This window comes from Chionomys nivalis, chromosome 8 (genome assembly GCF_950005125.1).
Source record: "Chionomys nivalis chromosome 8, mChiNiv1.1, whole genome shotgun sequence".
Lineage (NCBI taxonomy): Eukaryota > Metazoa > Chordata > Mammalia > Rodentia > Cricetidae > Chionomys > Chionomys nivalis.
Genome location: NC_080093.1, coordinates 92,743,972 through 92,766,430, shown reverse-complemented (window position 1 = coordinate 92,766,430; position 22,459 = coordinate 92,743,972). Strand labels below are relative to the sequence as shown.

The following is a 22,459-nucleotide window of genomic DNA, read 5'->3' as shown; positions in this document are numbered from 1 at the left end:
AACCTCAGTGACAAGAATGAAGGAGGCCGGGAGAGCACAGCACTGAGCAGTGTGGCAATGTGTGTGAGTCTAACTGTGTCAATACACGCTGACATTTATTTCAACACAGGAAAGGCTTTCCCATGAAACCCAATTATGGAAGAAATAAGAACCAAAAACAAACATTGGAGAGATATGAAGATAGAACATTTTTTCTTGAATGAGTTTATAATTAAAAATATCATTAAATCATCTGTTATTTTTTTGTTTGTTTTGGTTTTTCTAGGTAGAGTTTCTCTAAAGCTGTGGAGCCTTTTCTGGAACTAGCACTTGTAGCAAGGCTGGCCTTGAATTAACCGAGATCTGCCTCCCTCTGCCTCCCCAGTGCTGGGATTAAAGACGTGAGCCACCACTGCCCTGATATTTTATAATACAGGTATTGTAATTCTTCACACAAAGCGTGGTGATGTTTTATGTGGCTGATGCATTCTCTGCCAGCATGTAGTGCTAGAATTTCTAATCTACATGCCGCCTTGTAACTGCCTCTCTGCTGTCACACATAGAGACACGATGGAGCTCCACTCAAAATGAGTCCCCAGGAGCTGCATTGCTGTTGCCACACTAACCTAAGTGAGTTCTCATGGCAGGGCATCCTATGTTGTGTCACATGTCTATCCTGCCTCCTGCCTGGAAATTAGAGAGCCTGGCTGCAGGTGCCTGCTGTGAACCTACCCCACCATCCTACAAAGTCTGAGCCTTGTTCTTCAGCCAAGGAGACCCTGATGCTCTCCAGAGATCTCTCTATTCAGTCTTCTCTGGTAGTGGACCCTGAGCTCTCCTGGGAGCAGTCACCATGGTGGGTCTTCTCTCTCTCTCTCTGTCTCTCTCTCTCCTCCCACCCACTTCTCCCCCTCTCTCTGTTTATGGCAATCTGACTCCAAATAAACTCCTTTTGCCCATCAATTCTCTAACGTGTCCCCTTGAACCAACTAGCTCATCCAAACCCTGGAACATTCTTCTTTAAATGTGAGACAAAATGCAGCAGGGTCTGACTCTGTAACTGAGCCTGGCTCAGATGCACAGCAACCTCCTGGCTATGCCTCCTGAGTGCTGGGACTGCATCAAAACCATTATGCTGGGCTCTGGTACTCAGCCTCAACAATCTTTATTACAGTCATAGTGAGAAGGAGACAAACAGACGCCATGTTGAATACCACGGACATGCCCTAAGATCCTAGAAGCATTCTATTTTTCACATTTCACAACACAGGACAAGGGAAGTTTACGGCATCACTGGCATCTCCATCATTCACTGTAAAATGGAAATCATAGGATTTACATATTTGCTAAGAAACAAATGCAGCACCACTACAATTATACTGTCAAAAAATAAATGTGAAAACCAAAATATAATCATAGATATCAGCAGCATATTAGAGTAAATTTGACATCAGGAATGAGAAATCTTCATGTGTCCCTTCCTCCAACTTTTGCATGGAATCAGAACATAAACTCAGTAATTATCAGAACAACCATCTATGGAGTGTTCACTGGATGCTTTGTATGCATTGAACTTCCTTTTAAAACACTGACATAACTCATTTTAGATTTGTGTCTGTGTCTAGGCCTGCTGAAGTGCATATGTGTCAACACAGAGAATAATCTGTAGGTCGGAATTGGCTGCCTCCTTCTACCATGTGGGTTAAGTGATTGAACTCAGGTCACTGAGCTTGGAGGACAATGCTTTTACCCTCAGAGCCTTCTAACACACCCAGATTTATTTTCTCACACTGACTTATAGATTGTATGTACTCTTTATAGACAAAATTAAAAAGTAACAAATAATAACAAAAACCAAACAGAAACAAAAATCCCATAAAGCATAGGCTTTTGAGGTTGTTATTCAGGGTTACACTTCTATGTGGAGGGGCAGGATTAGAAAGCAGGTACTCTGAACACAGTCTTAGTGTCTGACTGAAGTTTTTTGTCCCACTCGATCCTTCAGCCATTTAGTCCCAAAGAATCACACAGAGGTCTACATTAGTTATAAACTGATTGACCCATTAGCTCAGGCTTCTTCTTAACTAATTCTTATAACTTACATTAGCCCATAATTCTTATCTGAGTTAGTCACGTGGCTTGGTACCTTTTTTGCAAGGCAGTCACATTTTGCTTCCTCTGAGTCTTGGTCACGACTGCAGACTGCACTTCCCTCTTCCCATCATTCTCAATGCCCTACCCCTACTTTCTGCCTGGCCACTGGCCAATCAGCATTTATTAAACAAGTATAAGAAACAAATCTTTACAGAGTAAGACCATTGTCCCACAGCATTAGTGTTTATTATTAGAGGTATTTCCTTCTTAAGTTTTGATGAAGCACAGCATTGTGGTTAAATTGACCTACAACTAAGGGCTCATTTCTAGGCTAAAGATACAACTACTTGTAATTTTCAAAATTAATAGAAGAGCTGGATATGAACTTTCTATTTGGAAGCTGATTGATTGTTCCTGACCACCCTGACCAGAATAATCACAGTGAAGCTATAGTAATTATAACATTGCTTGGTCTATTAGCTCAGACATCATATTAACTAACTCTTACATCTTAAATTAACCCATTTCTATTAATCTGTGTATCACCATGAGGCTGTGGTTTACTGGGTAAGGTTCAGGGCATTTCTTTCCTTTGGCAGCTACATGGCATCTCTCTGACTTCACCTACTCTCTCTCTATATATATCTATATATACATATAACTTGTCTATCCTGGCTATGTTCTGCCCTTCCATAAGCCAAATCATCTCTCTTCATTAGCAATAAAAGCAAGACATATACAGAAGTACATCTCATATCAGTACTTTCTGTCATCTTCTGTCAGTGACAGAGGACTGAGGTTTGGAGATGTGGCAGAGCTGAGACATGTGGCTCAGGGGCAGAGCACCTCCTCAGCATGCACAAGGCCCTGGCTGCCATCTGTGGCACCACAAAACAGGAAGTGCGGGTTAGCAGAGGTCTTATATCACCTTGAGAGGAACAGACATTGTCTTTGGGAATTTGGGAAATGATGAATTATTATTGGCTTGGAAACAGACAAGCAGTTGGATCAAGGAAAATAATCCATACTGGTTGCTTTAAGAAGAGAAGGTTATTAAAACAGAAAGACCTAATGGGAGTGCCAGTGCTCACTTACTAGGTAGGGTAAGGTCACCTGATATGGCCTCAGGGTACGGAAACAGACCCAGGTTGAGGGACCACAGCAAGATAAAGCTGTGACAATTTTATTGAGAACAATCAGACTTTTATACCTTTATCAGAAATAAATCATAGTGGCAATTGCTAGGATCAATGCAATTTGCTTGTCAGAAAACAATGAAGATGGCAGGTTATACAGGGTACCAAAGATTGATGTCTAATACCTATTGTCCTGTCAAATTTCCATGCTTCCTTGACTATTAGGAGGAATAAACAGAGAATTCAATATAGCTTGAATGTTTCATGCCTGAGTGAGTGCATTCATCTCTTGGGTACTGTAAGGCCCAGTGTACCCCAGAGCCAGGGACTCTAACATGAAAAACCTATGACTCATGCCTCTCAAGGCAGCTAGGCCAAGGCAGTTTGATGGTTCCCTGCAAGCAAAGACAGAAAAAAAAGTTAAAATCATCCCACAGAGCTTAGGCTTATGAGATACATCAGATAAGGGGATACTGTGCAAATATAGGGAGGGCTTAGGAGGGTGGCCCACAGAGTGTCAATGGCTCTGAACATCCCATAGGATTAAAATATGGAAACGCCGCAATAGGAAAGTTCGGTTCATAGAATCTATAGATGAGAGCTCCATGGTTGGAAACATCATAAAATGAGAGAGTACAAGCTTCACAGTCCAGGAAAACTCCAACACGAGTGGGAGGAGTAGACAGAGAGAGGAGCAAGACACTGGCATTGTGGGTGACAGAACACTCTTCAAAGGCATTATATACAGACCTGTTCGTCATCCCTATAACCCAGTAGCCACAATTGGGCTGATAATTTACATGTTGTTTATCATCAGAATTATATTCGGCTTTGACGCCCTGTTGATTCATTGAAGGAAGCTTGGGTTTCTCACATACTCCATCATTTATTCCCAGGAGCCAGGCATCACATCTAGACACGTCTACTTCCCAGTAATGTTTCCCTGAGTGGATAGAAGGAAACCCCAGGACACCTAAATCATAGGACTCAGAAATTTGAAAATTTCTTCTATAGCAACTTCTATGTTGTATTTGTCTTTTGTCCACGTTAATGACTATGTTTTTCTTGTTGAGTTGACGCAGGGTCACGTGAACTGCAGAAAAATGAGACATATAAATTAAGAGTTCCATGAGAAACAAGATACTGCCTTATTTGTGATTTAAATAGCAGAGGCCTGAGAAGAAAGTGAGAGGGAATTTGGTAGAGCCATTTTTAAAGTCAAAGAGAGGCAGATTGCTGTGCATATTGGGAGCAGTAACATAAAACGTAAGTATTAGTAGAGAAATAAACTCTGAAAGACATCAAGATGAGAGAGGCTGATGGTGTGATTTCTCCTTACCCCAGTGGCGCTGGGCATCCCGGAGCCCTAAAATGATGAAAATGCGCAGCATTAAATGAAAACAAGGGAATCAGAACAGTAAAGTCAATGTGCTCTGCAGAGTGGGGGAAGGTCTGGAAACTGTGACATAGGACGGGATGAATGATGATATCCATTAAATATGACAACATTACTGGGACACACTTTCTGCTCTTCTCAGTTTCTCTACCCATGATCAGAGACATCAGTCTCTATCCAGACAGTGCAGTCCCGACACCCAGGTAACCACAGAATGTAGCTGCTCTCACCTTGAAACACTTGCAGCATGCCCTTCAGATCCGGAGCTTGGAAGGTCTTTCTCTGTTTACTTGGGACCATTTTGGGCTGTTTTAGTCTTAAATTCTGACTCCTATAGACAAAAGATTGACATCGACATCTCAGGCAGTGTGACCTCTGACCACCATGGACTCCCTATCACTCCCTATCATTCTGACCATAGAGGTCCTGGAGCTCTCCTGAGAATTCTGAGAAGGGGGAGAGAGGGTAGATACTAACTCTGCAGACATGAGAGATACACTCACGACCCCTCCTGCTTACTTGCTATGTGATGTTGGGAAAGCCTTACTTCTCTGGAGCAGAGCTCCTCACTTGCACAACAAAATACTTGCTCCCTGAACTTGTATCCTTCATTCTAGATTTTTAAGAAATGATGAATTAGTGAATTTCAAAACAAATCAAACTTAGGTGACTAAAAAAACTTATGTGTGCTGGGCATGGAGTTAGAAGCCTTTAATGCCTTTACTCAGGATGCAGAGGCAGGTAGATCTCTGACATCAAGGCTAGCTTGGACTATAGAGTGAGTTCCATGTCCATTAAGGCTACACAGAGAACCCCTGCCAGAAAAACAACAGCAACAACAACCAAACAGACCAACAACAAAACAGACAGAGGGATACAAATAAAAAATAAATAGATAGATAGATAGATAGATAGATAGATAGATAGATAGATAGATAGAAAGATAAGTAAATTTGTGTTTTCCAGGACAAACTAAAGACAGGGTACAAAGCTGCTCCTGGGTAATAGAGTCATGGAGTGTGGAGAAACCACTGGAGAAAGCCAGTACTTCAAACACTTTCGTCAATCTGGACACTGTTGGCCAGCTTCTGACTCTTCAGGTTCCTTTTAAAAATATGACAGTTTTTGAAAAAAAAGACTGAAATATCAAACTAATGCTGGCACTGAAGATCCAGACCTCAGCATGAAGCAGTCCCTGTCAGTCAGTAAGATGTATCTGCCCCTTACCTGTCCTTAGTTGTAGCCTGACCTTAGAGTCTGGCCTCAGTCCCAGCCATAGGGAGAAGCCAATCAGAGCCCAGCAACACCTGACCCCACAGGGCAAGGACAATCAGAAACAGACAAACAAAACCAGATGTCCTCATGCTGAGAATCAATACTGCAACTTTTTATGGTTTGAGCCAACCCCAAGTGAGTAACTATGTCATTTTGGAGGGCTTGGGTCTGTATCTGTGCAGTACTGGTTTGGAATTCTCCAAGCCCCCTTTATTTTGCCTGGCCACAGTACCCTCTCCCCTTTTTCTTTTCGATTAATTTTGTCTCTTGGTGGTATTTTGGAGATCAGGACTTTGGACACAAGAACATGAGTCTACTGCTGACAGCCAGGGTGTGACTCTTTACACACAAGGGCACAGCTTTCCAGTCTTCTGAAGTGTGTGGTTACACGGAGCAGTTGTACTCACTTTCCTATCCTCACGTGAAACACACAGATACACAGGAATTTTTCCCAGCATACAATTCTGTGAACCCTGCAGACAAGGATGACATACCCTATCTAGGATGAATCTGTGAATCAAGTACCTGTGAGCTGCAGACAGAGCCAGACACAAGCACAGAGCGCGGACAGAATGATGGAACCACAAGGAGTCTGAAATCTCCTGTGGCTCCATTTGCCTCTTTCCACTGCTGAGACTAACTCTGTAACTCCTCTTTCCCAGACCCCTAATGGAGAATCAAATCTGTGCCCAGTAGTTACAAAACAGCCAGAGCCTGTCTTTCCCTACATCCTCCTCCTTCTTACTGGAACTTCAGAATAACACTTTGTCTAAATTCCCTCAAGCCCAAGATAGATTTATTCTAGTCAGATACTATATCATTCTCATCACACAACAGGGCTATTCTTCCATGTCAGCCCACACATACCTTGTTAGGACATGATTCACACCCTAGAGAGAAGGGAGAAAACACAGTCACTAACATGTTCTGTGTGTTCTTGCAAATCCTGGTCACACTCTCACTGGGTGCAGAGACAAAGTCAAAGAGAATCAAATCTGTCACCAAAAGTTCCACAAGGAATGAAATAAAAACGATGCTAGGTTCATTAATTGTTTTATATGTATACTGGTACAATATTTTCTGTCTCATACTATAAGAATTTGGAGATCAAATATGAACCAATGATGGTTTGATAACTTACATAGGTTTTGCTGTGCATACAACTAAACGTATAAACACAAGTCTCTTTTCCAAGTTCCATGTCAGCTATCTATCACCATCCTGGCAACTAACATGTCTTAGAAGCTTTTTTCCAGATTATTTCATTCATTTAGACACAATTCAATATGTTAATAATGAAGAAGCCACAAGGGCCAGAAGCTTAGATTGTTTGATACTTAGGTCCAGCTAACCATATCTCTCTTTTCCTTTTTCTTCTTTCTCTGCAGTTTTCCTGGGAAGAAAAGAAGTCAATCTAAAGAGACATGTGTGCCTCTCAATTTGACAAACCTTTGAAACAATGACTCCCTCTAAAAGTGGAATTTCTCCCGGAATCTCACACTGGGAGAAGGAAAGCACCACTAGCCAGGTGGAGAGCTGGCCTCCTAAAACATTTCACACTGTTTTTGTTACTTGCCAGACCACATAATGTCTGAGTCTGTACCAGATAATGATGGGAGAATGATGGATAGGACCATACCTGTACAAGTTCTACTCATGTAGAAATGAAAATGGACAGTTGGTTTTTTTTTTTTTAAAAAAATCTTTTTGTCCATCTTCCAAATGTAGTCACATTAATCCCTTTTCTGCTTTCCAATATTAACTTGGCTCTTTTATATGGGACAGATATCAATGCCTGACCCACCAGGTCCACTTTGCTATATTTAGTAGGCAGCTCTGTGAGTCCTTCTTCCCCAGATGAGACCTAACACTATGCAAGTGTTCTCACATGTGCAAATTTCAAGATATTAGTAGATTTAACTAAAGTTAAATTCTTCGAGATATGTGATCTTCTCCTTACAGATAACTATTACTAGGAGCTCCTTGGGTGTGGTTAAACTTCCTACAGAAGTTCACTTTCCGTAGTGGAATTTGGTGTGGTTTAGGCTTCTACAGGTCTTGGGTTTGGTGTCACAGCCAATCCCAGGTCATATGTGCTGCGGCTAAGCTGTGTCCAGAAGACGCTGTTTCTCTTGTATCCTCCACCACCTCGCGCTCTTGCATGTTTTCCGCCCTCCTTCTGCAATGATCCCTGGGCCTTTAGATTAGCAGTGGACTATGTATTTTCCATTTACAGCTGGACATTCTGTAGTCTCTTCCTCTGTCCACCTTGACCACGTTTGTTTTTCACTATGGAACCCTGCTGGCCTGGAACTCACTGTGTAGACAAGGATGGCCTAGAACCCATCTACCTTCATTTGCTTCTGTATTCTAACTGCTGGGATTAAAGGAGTGAGCCAGGACACCTGGCTGCAGGTTGTGAAGCTTTTATCTTATTTCCAAATTTATATTCTTCTCATGTTTTTGTTTCTGTGTATGAGAAGCTCTCAAGTCCTGGGATCACAGGCAGTAGATGCATGTAGTTTATATAACATAACCCAGTAAATTGGATCAATAGTAAAAAGAATTCTGAGAGATCTAGAATTCTCGCTATAGGTGAAAACTGATGTTTAAACTTGTCCTCACTGAGACATCTATATGCTCACGTTCACTGAGTCATTATCATAGCAGATAAAATAGAGTCCACTGGAGAACTACAACCAGAGGAATGGAAACAATATTATATGATAAACATGGAGGTTAAAATATTAGACATTCAAAGCAAGTATTGCCATTTGTGGTAACTTGGCTGGCTGCACTTGGAGCATTCATGTTATACTAAACCATCTGGGAAAAAAAAAACCCAAACACAAAACACTAAGTGATCCTATTTAAGTAAGTATCATGTCCAAAAACTGACCTCACAAGAGTAAGGATTAGGATTTGGGTCTTCATGGGCTGGAGGCAGAGAATGGTAGGCACATTCTATGATCAAAAGATACAATTTCATCCTACTGCATGTACTGGCTTTGTGGGAGCCTAGGCAGTTGGATGCTCACCTTACTAGACCTGGATGGAGGTGGGTGGTCCTTGGACTTCCCACAGGGCAGGGAACCCTGATTGCTCTTAGGGCTGAAGAGGGAGGGGGACTTGATTGGGGACTTGATTGATGGGAGGTGGTAGTGAGAAGGAGGCAGAAATCTTTAATAAATAAATAAATTAAAAAAAAAGAGATACAATTTCAGGCTTGTAGAGTATGGTGGCTGTAGTTACTACCTATGTGAACTAGCTTCGTTTAGCGAAAACATGTCTAATTCAATCTAATACAGGTTATAAATGAGTGTCCTCGATAATAATTAAGTCAACACAATTGAAACTAAGAAATTAAAGGAGCATAAAAATTTCCTAGAACTACCAAGATTAGACAATTGAGACAAAAGAAACAAATTCTTATAGAGATATTCATCACCAGAAAATGCCTTTGGTTTAAATGATTTAAATGTGTGATAGAGATAAAATACAATACAAACTTTATGCCTGTTAGGATAAAGAAAGTACCTTTCATCTCAGGAACTCAAAGACAGAGGAAGGAAAACTCTCTGAGGTCTTGGATAGCAACTCCCCTCCCACTGAACAGACCACTGAATCAGGGCAGTGGGGAGAAACTCTAAACATCCAAGGGGCAAAACCATTTCCAGTAATTTCAAATTCAGATAAAGTGACTAATGACTGTCGAATATGCTTCACGCATGCTCACATAAGAGCAGGGGAGTAACTACCCATGATTCAACAGATCATCTCTACATGGTTCTGCTACTGTACTGTACTTGATAAACTAAAACATGCAACTTCCTCTTGTCGTCCATGCTTGCAGTGATTCCCTAGCCTCTAAAACTGGTTCAGGAAAGAGTCCAGGTAGGGTACAGAGAGCCCTACTGTCCTCCCCAGAGAGATAACAGCAGCACAGAGGGAGGGAAATGGCTTCCAGGTGTCCTGACTCTCAGATATTGGCTCTTTCTGCATACAGTCTTATCTGCAGCATCTCTATGGTTGAGCACTCCAACTGATGCTCCAGATCCAAGATGAGATCTGTCACTGAATCTGTCTGCTTCACCAGCTCGTTTTGTGAATCTTCCAGGATGTCCTGAATGTCTTCCCACTCTTGCTTCAGCTTCTGCAGCTCATTCTTCTCCTTGGAGTCCAGGCATTCCCGCAGTCCTTTAAACTCCTTCTGAATGTTTTTTGCCTCACTCTGCATTTGGTTCTTCAGGTATAAGAAAAGGGAAACAAATTTAGATTGCTAATGGGGCTGGAAGACAGAAATCCACTGTTCTGATGGGGAGTTTTCACAGGAATTGAGTTTGGGAAGGGAAGGCAGTCATAGGAAGGCATCTGTCTCTTTTAAGCATCTGTTCATGACATTCCAAAACAAAGACCTTAGGTCACCTTTGCCAAGGCCACCTGAGCCAAAGTGGGTTCCTGGGTGTGACTCAGTTTTCACACAGCTGTCCAAACTCTGTTCCTGCCTGCAATGCCCCTGATTCTACCTCTGAACCCCTGACAGAAGCTAACCCCAAGAATAGAACTGTGAGTATTCTGAAGCTTCTTCCCAACAGTCACAGTTCCATAACGAACACCAGGATTGAGTCCCAGGACTCAGTGCCATTCTCACCAGGCCCTCACCATGGTGTCAGCTCCTCACACATCCAGGCTCAGCTGTGATGCACTCTCTGTGCAGCCCCAGCTCCAAGGGAACAGGCAGAGAGGACTAATCAAGGCCTCTTGTCCCCATCAGCCTCCAGGGAATGAAGAGCCAGGGAGCTTCTTGTTCTTGTTTCTCCCAGGCATCAAGCTAACTCCCTTAGGAGGTAGGGTCCCCACTTGCCTTCCAGAAAGTTCTCTCTTTTTGAAGGTCATCTTCCCACTGGTCACATCTTTTCTCGTTAGCCATCTGCATCTTCAGGGCAGCTTGGAGCTTCCCCTGCGGGAGAGGAATTGTAGCAGAGTCAAGCTGTGTGCTTAGTAGGACAGCTGCTCCTAGCCAAAGGCCAAGAAATCCTTCTGGAAAGACAGGAGGTCTAAGACTTTTCTCTTTTTAATATCTTGTGCCATGATTTATGCACATAAGGTAGGTAAATCTTCAGTCTCCAGCTCAATTCATTCCCGCATTTACACACACTCAGCCCTATATAGACAGACATGGAAATCTCTTTCAGTCAACCAACCCACCAAGTATACACCTGTCACTTTGATTCTGGCATCAGAAAACTGGGGAAATTTTGTTAGCTCTCCTGGTCTTTCCTACAAACATATATCCATCACAAGTACCACAACTGGCACTGCAATTTTTTTTTTGAACCTGAATTTTATGTAGCCCTGGCTGTCCTGGAACTCCTCTGTAGACCTCTATACCCTCAAATTCATTAGCAGTCAGAGTTCTGGAATTGAGTCATGTGACACTACACAGGCCACACAGACACTCTCGTCACTGCCATTTGCCATTCATTTTCTATCCCCACTGTTGATAGTTACTAGACTCAATTTTAGATTGTATGAATGAACCTGACATGAATATTAAAAAAAATTTATATGAAGTGGAGATTTCCCATCTGTTACTGTGTCCTTGTCTGTCTCCCACACCCTCCCACTTCCTACCTTGTACTTATTGGCCACCTCTTCAATGAGAGCTGTTTGGTGACCACGGTGCTCCTGAGATCTCTCACAAAGCCAGCAGATGGCCACCATGTCCTTCTCACAGAAGAGCTGGAGTTTCTCTCCATGTTGTACACAGACATTCACCTTCTGCTCCTCCTCTGGGCTGGACTTGAACTCCCTGAGCTTCTCCACTATGTTGGCCACATGCCGATTAGGCCTCAGATTTCCAAACAGGTAACTCACTCGGCACACAGGGCAGATGCCCTCCCCTTCTTTGCCTTTGCTGGACTCATAGTTCAGAGTGATGCAGGCTCGGCAGAAGATATGGTCACAATCGGCACTCACAGGTTCTTTCAGAAGCTCCAGACAGATAGGACAGGTCACCTCCTCCTTGACCATCCCCAGGACTGATGAGGCCATTGTTGCTGTGATGCTGAGTTTGCTTACTGTACTCCTGACACTTCTGTTCAGGTACCTGTGTGACTGGGAGGATGAGAAGGGGGACAAGTGAGAAAGGGAATCTCAGTACTGAACTGTGTGGAGATCCATGAATGCCCTCGATGATAAGGGAAAAGAACAAAAGAAAGAGATTCGGAGAGAAGTTCAGTGACATGGCACAAGGAGCATGTTGTCACAAAGGTCAGAAATAGGATTGTTATTTCCTTTTACTGAAGATCAGAAAGATCGTGGTTCCTTCCAATGGCCTCGTGGGTTCAACCTTCTACCTTTCGTTTTCTTTCCCAGGACAAAATCACATCTTCAGTGTTACAAGCATCAAACTATTCATGTCTCCCCTGCTGTACTTCCTCCTTCATCAGCACCAGTCAGTGTGAGACTCTGATCCTCTCCTTACCAGTCTCTTACCAGAGAGCCTGGTGCTGACTTGGAGTATACACAGTCCATCTCCTGATGCACATAGGCAACAATTTTTCCTTTTGTTTAAGAGTGTTTATTACTCTGTAGAAGATCCTAGATCAGTTCCTGGCACTCACATAAAGTAGCACATAGCTTCCTATAAATTCAGGAATCCAGCAGCTGTGAACACCCCAACCATCCTTTCAAATGTGTATATACACAGGGAGACCTACAAATATACAATTCAAAGCAAAATGAAACATTGTTTACTTGTTTTGTGGTTTTCCTTTTTTTTTTTTTTTTTTTTTTGGCCAGTAGTGTTTGGAATTTACCCTAGGGTTCTGGGCTATGTAGTCTCTGGTTCTTGGTCACCCACACAATGTCTGCTATGGGTTCATTCCTTTGGTGCAGGCCTTAAGTCGAATCCAACCTTGGTTGGCTACTGCCACCAGTTCTGTGCCACAGCTGTGCTAGCATATCTCACAAGCAGGACAGACTGTAGGTGAAGGCTTTGTGACTTGGTTGGTGATTGCATTTCTTTTGGTAGCCTGCAGAGGACCTTCCTTCACCAGAGAGACTAGATATAGAGATGAAGGCTCCATGTTGGCATCAACTCAACTTCTTCATGTTCAGTGAATTCTGTGGGTGTGCTCCTAGGCAAGGAGAGTCCACTGTCATTTTCTAGAGGGCAACCCTTTTGTCTTATAAAGCATGATTAATAACAACTCAGATACAAATATTGAGGTTCAATTAGAAGATCAGAAAAGCAAAACAGCCAGTGACTGGCTCTTACCTCTACCTCAGTCCTAAATGGTGATCCTGCCTCCAGGGATCTCAGGATGAGCCTGGGATATTACCTTCTGTTTTATAATCCTCTTTAATTCTGGGTTTACTGGCAAGCACATCTACTGCCTGGTTTCTATGGCAAACTAGTGTGGCTACTGGGATTAAAGGTGTGTATCATTGTTGCTTTGACTATAAGGCTGACCAGTGGGGCTTTTTTACTCTCTGATTTTCAGGCAAGCTTTAGTTATTAAAATACAAATCAAATCTACTACAGTCTTTTCAACAGTTTCGGTTGTTTGGGGTCTTCTGTGTGATCTCCTTGGCCAACAATTCTACTGAATACAATGAGGTCCCACCACTGGAATCCTTGTTTGGTGACAAGTGATTGCCTGTTGAGACTTCATATTCTCCATTAGTAGGGGACCTCATTAGGATTTGTTAATATATTTTAAGACGTTTCCATTGCAGTAGGTTGCTGTATCATCCTCCAAATGCTCCCCAATTCCAGCAAAATTTATCTTTTTTAAAAAAAGACACTAAGTAAAGAAAACTAGGTTCGTTCAGTTAAAACAATATGGCTACAGACAGATTGTTTGTTTTGTGGCTGGGGTATATGACAGATAAGGAAAACTTCATTCTCTGTAGCCATCCATTCTATAATCCTAAAAGAGAAGCTCCTGGCTACTCTCCCTCCTTGCTACTCTCCCCCAAATTGTAAAAGCGTTATGAGAGAAGTAACTGCTTCCTTTGGCTTCAGAAACCCACTTACTGCTGTGTGAGAGAGCTCCTCACAGCTGAGGGAGTACCAGCAGTTTCTCACTCAGCTACACATACCACACAAATGAGATAATTAGCCACCCACCTTAAAACACCCCTCCTCCAGCCTCTTCTGTGTAACAAGCCTTTGATTTGTCCTTTGGGCTGTTGTTGGCCTACTAGGTATAATTAATAAATTCAGATAATTATAATTTAAGTTGAGTCTGTAGTCTTTTCCTGGTGCATTTGAGCTCTGTAATGTTACGCCCAAATCCGCAAAGTCCCCACAAAAGCCAAAAAGGAAACCAAGAGTCCCATAAGTAAAAGGAAAGAGCCTTTATTTTAATAAAGTCTGCAAACTCTATCTCTCTGCATGTCCGATGTATTGGAATAAATGGAGAGCCCCAAGCTCAATAGAATTGAGTTTTTATAGTAGTAAATTGGGGGTGACATGGTCTCTGAGATTCAGGACCTCTGGATGACATTTGTCTAGGGTTGTCTTTGTGAATGTGTGCTGGCAGGTGATCCTATCTACAGTTTTGAGTGGTCTGTTCTTGGGCAGTGGTTGGGTAATCTCAGCTTGAGGTTCCTCTTGCAAACAGGCATTGCTTTAGGGTAAACTACTGAGACTCAGGCCTCTTATTAAATTTATGGATGGTCAGAGTTCTACTCTGGCAGGTGATAATGGTTGGAAGTAAAGAACTTCCTTTGGGTGACCTGCCCATACTTAGCTTACCATGGCTGGCCCCCACAGTAACACGTAAAACACTTTTTTTATTTATTCATTTTTTTATTGTGTTTACATCCTGACCACAGTTTCCCCTCCCTCCTCTCCTCCTAGTCCTACTCCCAAGCTCTTCCCTTCCACCCTCCCATCAGCTCCTTCTCCCATTATGTTCATCAAAGGCAGGCCTCCCATGGATGTCAACCAGTCATGGCCTGTCAAGTTGCAGGTAAAAGCATTTTTTTTTATGATGAAACTTGAAAGTACTGAAATCATATAAAAAAATGGTTCTTTTTTCAAATAGGCTGTCTATGTGTTACTTTCATTGATTAATTAATAATGAAAACTGCTTGGTCTGATAGGTCACAACATAGGTAGGCGGGGAAGACAGAACAGAATGCTGGGAGGAAGAAGGCAGCGAGGCAGACGCCATAGCTCTCCTCTCCGAGATGAATGCCCGTTAGAATCTCCCTGGTAAGCCTCATCTCGTGGTGCGACGCACATTCATAGAAATGGGTTAGTCAATATGTGAGAGTTAGCCAGTAGAGGCTAGAGCTAATGGGCCAAGCAGTGTTTAAAAGAATACAATTTGTGTGTTGTTATTTAGGGGCATAAGCTAGCCAGGCTGCTGGGAGCCCCGGGGGAATGCAGCCCGCTGCTCTTTCTATAAAAGGGGATGGGCTCATGACAGTTCCTCCAAGTCAACCTGGACACAGGCCTGGCCCACGTCCTCTGGTGTCTACATTAGCTTGGGTGGAGCTGGGATTCCCTGCTCCCTGTCCTTTTGTGGCTCTCAGGATCTTCCTATCAGCAGACATCTTTCAGTCTTTATAGCATTAAAATCAGTCAGGAGCTTGTGCTGTTCTGAAAGGCAGAAATGTCCTGGGGTTGCAGTGTTCACCTGTAACCCCAGTGTCTAGGGAGGGTGGCACAGGTCTGTTAGATGAGCTCAGCCTGGACTATATAAGGGTACGGTGTCCCAAATGAAAAGAAAGGCTGTGACTTCAGTAAGTGTGGGATTCCAGTGTTCTCACACACAGTCTCTTTCTTCCCCTATTACCCCCTCTGTCTCTTTACTTGGAATCGAATCCTGCGCCTAGCAGAAACTGGAAAGACCCTGCCAACCTGTGGGAACTGCAGCCCCGAGTTGATATCCCTGCCCCCATTTGAGGTGCTTATCTGCAAGGAAAACATAATAAATTCCCTCTGCTCCTGGAGCGGGGAAGGAAGGAATTTTGAGTGCATGGTGACCGGTCCTTGATCCCTGCTGGGGTCAGGCTACAGTCCCTTCGCAGCCCCCTTCTCATTTGGTGCCATGGTATAAAATCCAGACCCAACAAGACAATAAAGAGAAGCTGTTCCACTTCAACTTCGTGCTCTGTGTATTCATTCAACCTGGACACCCACAGCCGAGACTTGTGGTTCCAGCCCATGCTGGCACAGCACCAACCCACGAACTGCACTATGATAATCAAGAACACCATTTGGGTCTTTCTTTCTTTCTTTCTTTCTTTCTTTCTTTCTTTCTTTCTTTCTTTCTTCTTTTTCTCTTCCTTCCTTTCTTCTTCTTCTTCTTCTTTTTTAAAGACAGAATCTTTTGGATCCCAAGGGATGTCTTGCAGTTTTGATTTTTCTGCATCATCTTTTTTTGTAGCAGGAATTACTAGTCTGAATTTCATTTAGGCATGCAGACATGGACCAAGGGAAAGACAGGCAAGGGTAATGATCTTTAAGTAACATTAGCAGTTCTCTACAGACTTGAGGCTTTCAACAGTACAAGAAAATGTATGAGAGGCTCCAGAAAGATTGGGACTTCTAATTACAGAGACAGATGCAAAGGGAGCGATAACATAGAACCACTGGTAAATACACTATTACACAGCGAGACCTTCAACTCCACATTCAGACACCACTCTGCCTTTACTCAAACTGTGCAATTTGAAAATTTTCTTTGTCAAGGCCACACCTCCCTCTGTCCCCCACCCCAGCAATCAGTGAGGAGCCAGTAGTTCTTCCCTGGCCCTTATCAGTTTCAAATTAAACTCACCAGAACAAAGAGTATTTTCTTCGAAATTCTGCCCTCTAGATTTGCTCTCAGGCCTTCAGACACCAACCAAGAGATCCTAAATTTGTGAAGAGGAGCGAATGGAGGCCACAGTGTCCTGAGGACTCCATCCCTAAGTCTGATGTCTGCCGAGCAAGAAGAGAAATGAAAGTTAAGATTTTTAGGGCTGAAACTGAGGAATAGAAACTAAATAACTACCAGCCAATGGGATGCTAGCACATTGGTATCTGGGGTTCTACCATCAGAGGAAGTCATTTCCTCTAATTCTGCTCTGCCTTCCCCAAACTTAGGACACAGTGCTACAGGAATTTGTCAGGTTACTTGTTCAGGCTCATGTTACAATCATCTAAAAATGTCTTGATCCTCTGGAAAGCTGGCCCTATGGAAAGAAAGTCTTTGCCCTGGAGGAGGAAGCTGCAGTTCAGGGCAGCTGCTCACAATCAAGATTCCCACCCAGCAGGGACAGGATGGGAGGAGCCCCATGCAGAGCCCTGCAGAGACAATTCCCACACTCACAGCAGTGAAACTAGCAAGCTGCAGGGGCTCTCCAGGTGCCCAGGGGTGTCCTGCAGATTAGGTGTTCTGTTGCTGCCCAGAGCAGGGTCTCTTCCCAGTCCTGATCTGATGTATTCATTACATCCCTTTGAGGAATCCCTCCCCAGAATGTCTCTGCAGGTCCACATTTGAGTTAGGGTTTCTATTAGAGACAGTTGCTATTGCCTAAGCATTCCCTGAATTAGAAGCTGAACATGTGTCGAGTTCGGGAAGTGGTTGATTTGGCACAGTGTGTGCCTAGCAGGGAGGAGTCCTGGGGTGGATCCTGAGCACTGTGCACACCCAGGTATGCTGACACGTGCATGTGTCTGTCTTAGTCACTCTTCTGTTTCTGTGGTAAACGCCATAACTAAGGCACCTTATAAGGACAGTGCATGATTTGGGGCTTGCAGTTTCAAAGGGTTAGAAGTCATGGCCACCACAGTGGGGAGCATGACAGCAGGCAGGAAGGCATGGTGCTGGCGCAGTTGGTATGAGGTCATGTTGTGAGGAGCAGCGGAGCTGCGTTCCGCCACCTGGCTAGTTTTACCTGAAATAATTACACGGAAACTGTATTCTTTTAAACACTGCTTGGCCTATTTGTTTTAACCCCTTATTTGCTAGCTCTTACATTTTGATCTAACCCATTTCTAATATTCTGTGTAGCACCACGAGCTGGCTTACCAGGAAAGATCTTAACCTGCATCTGTCTGGAGTGGGAGAATCATGGCGACTGCCTGACTCAGCTTCTTTCTCCCAGCATTCTGTTCTGTTTACTCCGCTACCTAATTTTCTGTCCTGATAAAGGCCAAGCAGTTTCTTTATTAATTAACCAATGAAAGCAACAGATAGAAAGATGACCCTCCTCTATCAAGGTCACACTTGAGACACAAACCTGAGCCAGAGACAGAGAAACACTGGGAAGCCCAGAAGGTACTGAAATCTCAGAACCCACACCCATGTCACATATACTCCAATACTGGCACACCTTCCAATTTATCCCAAACAGACCCAATAACTGGAAATTGAGTATTCAAAGATATGAGCCTATGGAGGCCATTCTTATTCAAACCACCACAAGATTCTAGTGCAGGAGTATTGTCTGTATTCTGTCAATCATGTTTTAAATAAATGCTGATTGGGAGGCAGGAAGTATAGGCGGGTCTACCAGACATGTAGTAGAGACAGGGCAATGAGAACAGGAGCACTCTGGGAAGGAGGAAGCCCATCACTCTGATTCCTGTCCAGACCTCTGAGAAGCAAGATGTAATCTACCTGGCTGAGAAAGGTACTGAGCCATGTGCCTAGCATAGAAAAGAACAATGGGTTAATATAAGCTACAAGAGCTAATAATTAGCCTGAGCTAATGGGCCAATCAGTTTATAACCTAATGTAGACTCTGTGTGACTTTCTTTGGGGATTACTCTCTGTGGGGTACTAGGCGGGACAGATACCCCAGCCAGCAGGCCCCTTCATGTTACAGGATTCCACTGCTTTGGAGCTGGCAGCAGGAAGATCAGGAGCTTAGAGACCATTCTCAATAATAGGGGAGTTGATGCCAAGACAGCCTGAGATATATGAGAATTATCTCAAAACAGAAATGCTGATTCAGGGAAACGAGCTGTCCCCATTTTCAGTCTCACCCCCACTTTTGCATACCTATCTCCTGTGTTTCTTATGTTCTCAGATCTAGTAAATTATGACATACAGAGTGACAGCTGATATGACAGCATAGTCTGAGTTATGTTTAACATACCTGTTGCCTCCTCCTCTTTCTATTTTTATTTTTAGAGATGGGCTCTTACAGTGCAATCCAGCCTGACCTCTAGCTGAGATTTAACTCTTTTTACCTACTCTAGTGCTGAGCCCATGGGCTTTTGCTGTTGTTTTAATTTGGTCTTTGCACTTCAGAGATTGAACCCACGACCTTGTGAATGCTAGACCAGTGTCCCATCCCTGAGCTAAACCCCTAGCCCAAACTCCACATCTTGATGTGGTCAAGAAACAGAACTGGTATTCTTGCTGTGGACACAATGACTGTCAATCAACATTATAATCTGATTCTTCTGAATTGTTAATGATTATATAAAATTCTTTACAACTTTTTGTCTGCTTTTGTTTTGGAGGCAACGTTTTATTTCACATCCCAGACTGGTTTGGAGCTTGCTTGTATTCAGGGTGGTCTCCAGCTGCTGGTAGTACTCCTCCCTCAATCTAGCAAGTGCAGGTGTTAGAGGGATGAGCCACCATCTTTGTCTTGTACAGATCTGAATCAATGCCTCCTCTCTGTTTCTTCCTAAGGCCTTCTTGGTAATAAAAAACATAAAATCCTCAGACAGCTATCTAGCTCTTCATGAACTTTCTTAGACACAATTCCACTCCAGTCTCTGTGCAAAGATTTGACTTTGTGGTCGGGTCTGCCACCAGCCTTGAACCTCAGTGACAAGAATGAAGGTGGCCAGGAGAGCACAGCATTGACCACACTGCTGAGCAGTGCATCAATGTGTGAGAGTTTAACTGTGTCAATACACGCTGACGTTTATTTCAACACAGGAAAGACTTTCCCATGAAACACAATTATGGAAGAAATATTAACCAAAAAGAACATTGGAGTGCTATGAAGATAGAACATTTTTGTAGGGCCTGGGTCTTCCCTTGTTCCTGGGGTTCATCTTGAGGACAGTTTCTAGTCATCATTCTGCTTGTTCCTGTGCTCCCTCTGCCCTGCCTGGTGATTAGCTGTAGGGCATTGTTGACTCCATCTTTGGTGTGGTAATTTCCCACCTGCCTGGGTTGAAATCCTTGTGCATCAGGGAGGTATGTAAGGATTTCCCCAAGGTTGAATAAGGAGCATTTTGCTGATCTCCTTTGAAATGACCCAGGTCTCTTTGTGTGTTCTTTCAACCTCAGGGCCTTGCCAGACTTGCATATGGTACAGTGGCGCACTAACTGTACCAAGAAGGTAACACAGAATCTGGTGTTACACATTTTTCTTGAATGAATTTATAATTTAAAATTTAAATAAAATCATCTGTTATTTTTTGTATGTTTTGGTTTTTCAAGACAGAGTTTCTTTGTAGCTGTGGAGCCTGTACAGGAACTAGCATTTTTAGGCCAGGCTGGACTTGAACTCACCGAGATCCACCTATCTCTACCTCCCTAGTGCTGGGATTAAAGGCATGTGCCAGCCCTGCTCTGATATTTTATAATACAGGTATTGTAATTCTTCAAACAAAGCATGGTGATGTTTTGAGTGAAGTGATGCATACTATGCAAGCATTTAGTGCTAGAACCTCCAATTTACATGCTGCCCTATAACTGCCGCTCTGCCGTCACAGATAGAGACCCGATGGAGTTGCACAGGAAATGAGTCCCCAGGAGCTGCATTGCTGGTGCCACACTAACATAAGTGAGTTCTCATGGCAGGGCATCCTATGTTGTGTCACCTGTCTGTCTTGCCTCCTGCCTGGAAATTAGAGAGCCTGGCTGCAAGCGCCTGCTGTGAACCTACCCCACCATCCTACAAAGTCTGAGCCTTGTTCTTCAGCCACGGGGACGCTGATGCTCTCCAGAGATCTCTCTATTCAGTCTTCTCTGGTAGTGGACCCTGAATTCTCCTGGAAGCAGTCACCATGGTGGGTCTTCACTGTCTCTGTCTCTCTCTCCTTTTTCTCCCCCCCGCCCCTCTAATATGACTCCAAATATTCCATTTGCCCACCAATTCTCCAACATGTCCCATTGAACCAACTACCTCATTCAGAACCTGGCACATTCTTCTTTAATACTGAGACAAAATGCAGCAAGGTCTGACTCTGTAACTGAGCCTGGCTCAGATGCACAGCAACCTCCTGTCTCTGCTTCCTGAGTGTTGGTACTGCATCAAAACCATTATGCCTGGCTCTGGTACTCAGCCTCAACAATTCTTTATTACAGTCACAGAGAGAAGGAGACAAACAGAAGCCATGTTGGATACCATGACATGCCGTAAGATCCTAGAAGCATTCTATTGTTCACATTTCACAACAGCACAAGGGAAGTTTACGGCATCACTGGCATCTCCATCATTCATTGTAAAATGGAAATCATAGGATTTACATATTTGATAAGAAACGAGTGTGGCACCACTACAATTATCCTGTCGAAAATAAATGTGAAAACCAAATTATAATCATGGATATCTACAGCATATTAAAGTAAATTTGACATCAGGAATGAGAAATCTTCATGTGTCCCTTCTCCCGACTTCAGCATGGAATCAGAACATAAACTCAGTAATTATCAGAACAACCATCTATGGAGTGTTCACTGGATGCTTTGTATGCATTGAACTTCCTTTTAAAACATTTACATAACTCATTTTAGATTTGTGACTGTGTCTAGGTCTGCATGTACTGCATATGTGTCAACACAGAGGATAATCTGTAGGTCAAAGTTGGCTGCCTCCTTCTACCATGTGGGTTAAGTGATGGAACTCAGGTCACAGGGCTTGGAGGATGATGCTTTTACCATTAGAGCTTTCTAACACTTCCAGATTTATTTTCTCACACTGACTTATAGTATGTGTATATTCTTTATAGAAAAATCTTAAAAACAACAAATAATAACGAAAAACAAACAAAAACAAAAATCCCATAAAACATAGGCTTTTGAGGTTGCTATTCAGGGTTACACTACTATGTGGAGTGGCAGGATTAGAAACCAGGTACTCTGAACACAGTCTTAGTGTCTTGACAAGTTTTTTTTTGGCCAACTCGATCCTGCAGCCATTAAGACCCAAAGAATCACACAGAGGTCTACATAAGTTATAAACTGATTGGCCCATAAGCTTAGGTTTCTTATTAACTAATTCTTATAACTTAAACTAGCCCATAATTCTTATCTGAGTTAGCCAGGTGGCTTGGGACCTTTTTTGGTGAGGTAGTCACTTTTTGCTTCCTCTGAGGCTGGGTCACGACTGCAGACTGTGCTTCGCTCTTCCCAGCATTCCTGTTGCCCTGCCTCTACTTCCTGCCTGGCTACGGGGTGATCAGTATTTATTACACAAGTACAAGAAACAAATCTTTACAGGGTGAAACCATTGTCCTACAGCATTAGTGCTTACTATTAGAGATGTTTTTTTCTTAAGTTTTGATGAAGCACAGCAATGTGGTTAAACTGACCTACAACTAAGGGCTCATTCCTAGGCTAAAGAGACACCTACATGTAATTTTCAAAACTAATAGAAG

At 43.1% G+C, this 22,459-nt stretch overlaps 2 protein-coding genes across 2 annotated transcripts in view; both read right to left on the bottom strand.

Annotated features, from left to right (window-relative positions):
• LOC130879730 (tripartite motif-containing protein 30A-like) overlaps positions 1 to 16,707 on the bottom strand; it is a 136,647-nt gene extending 119,940 nt beyond the window's left edge. Inside the window, exon 1 of the mRNA XM_057778515.1 lies at positions 16,683 to 16,707. The gene's annotated coding sequence lies outside the window, so the exon portion shown is untranslated. The remainder of the gene's footprint in view (positions 1 to 16,682) is intronic.
• On the bottom strand, positions 9,860 to 11,934 carry LOC130879734 (tripartite motif-containing protein 30A-like). The gene is made up of 3 exons (XM_057778519.1): positions 11,515 to 11,934; positions 10,745 to 10,840; positions 9,860 to 10,123 (listed from the first exon to the last, which is right to left on the bottom strand). Exons 1-3 carry the CDS (start codon positions 11,932 to 11,934, stop codon positions 9,860 to 9,862), a joined length of 780 nt encoding a protein of 259 aa, XP_057634502.1.
• Positions 16,708 to 22,459: the final 5,752 nt, after the last annotated feature.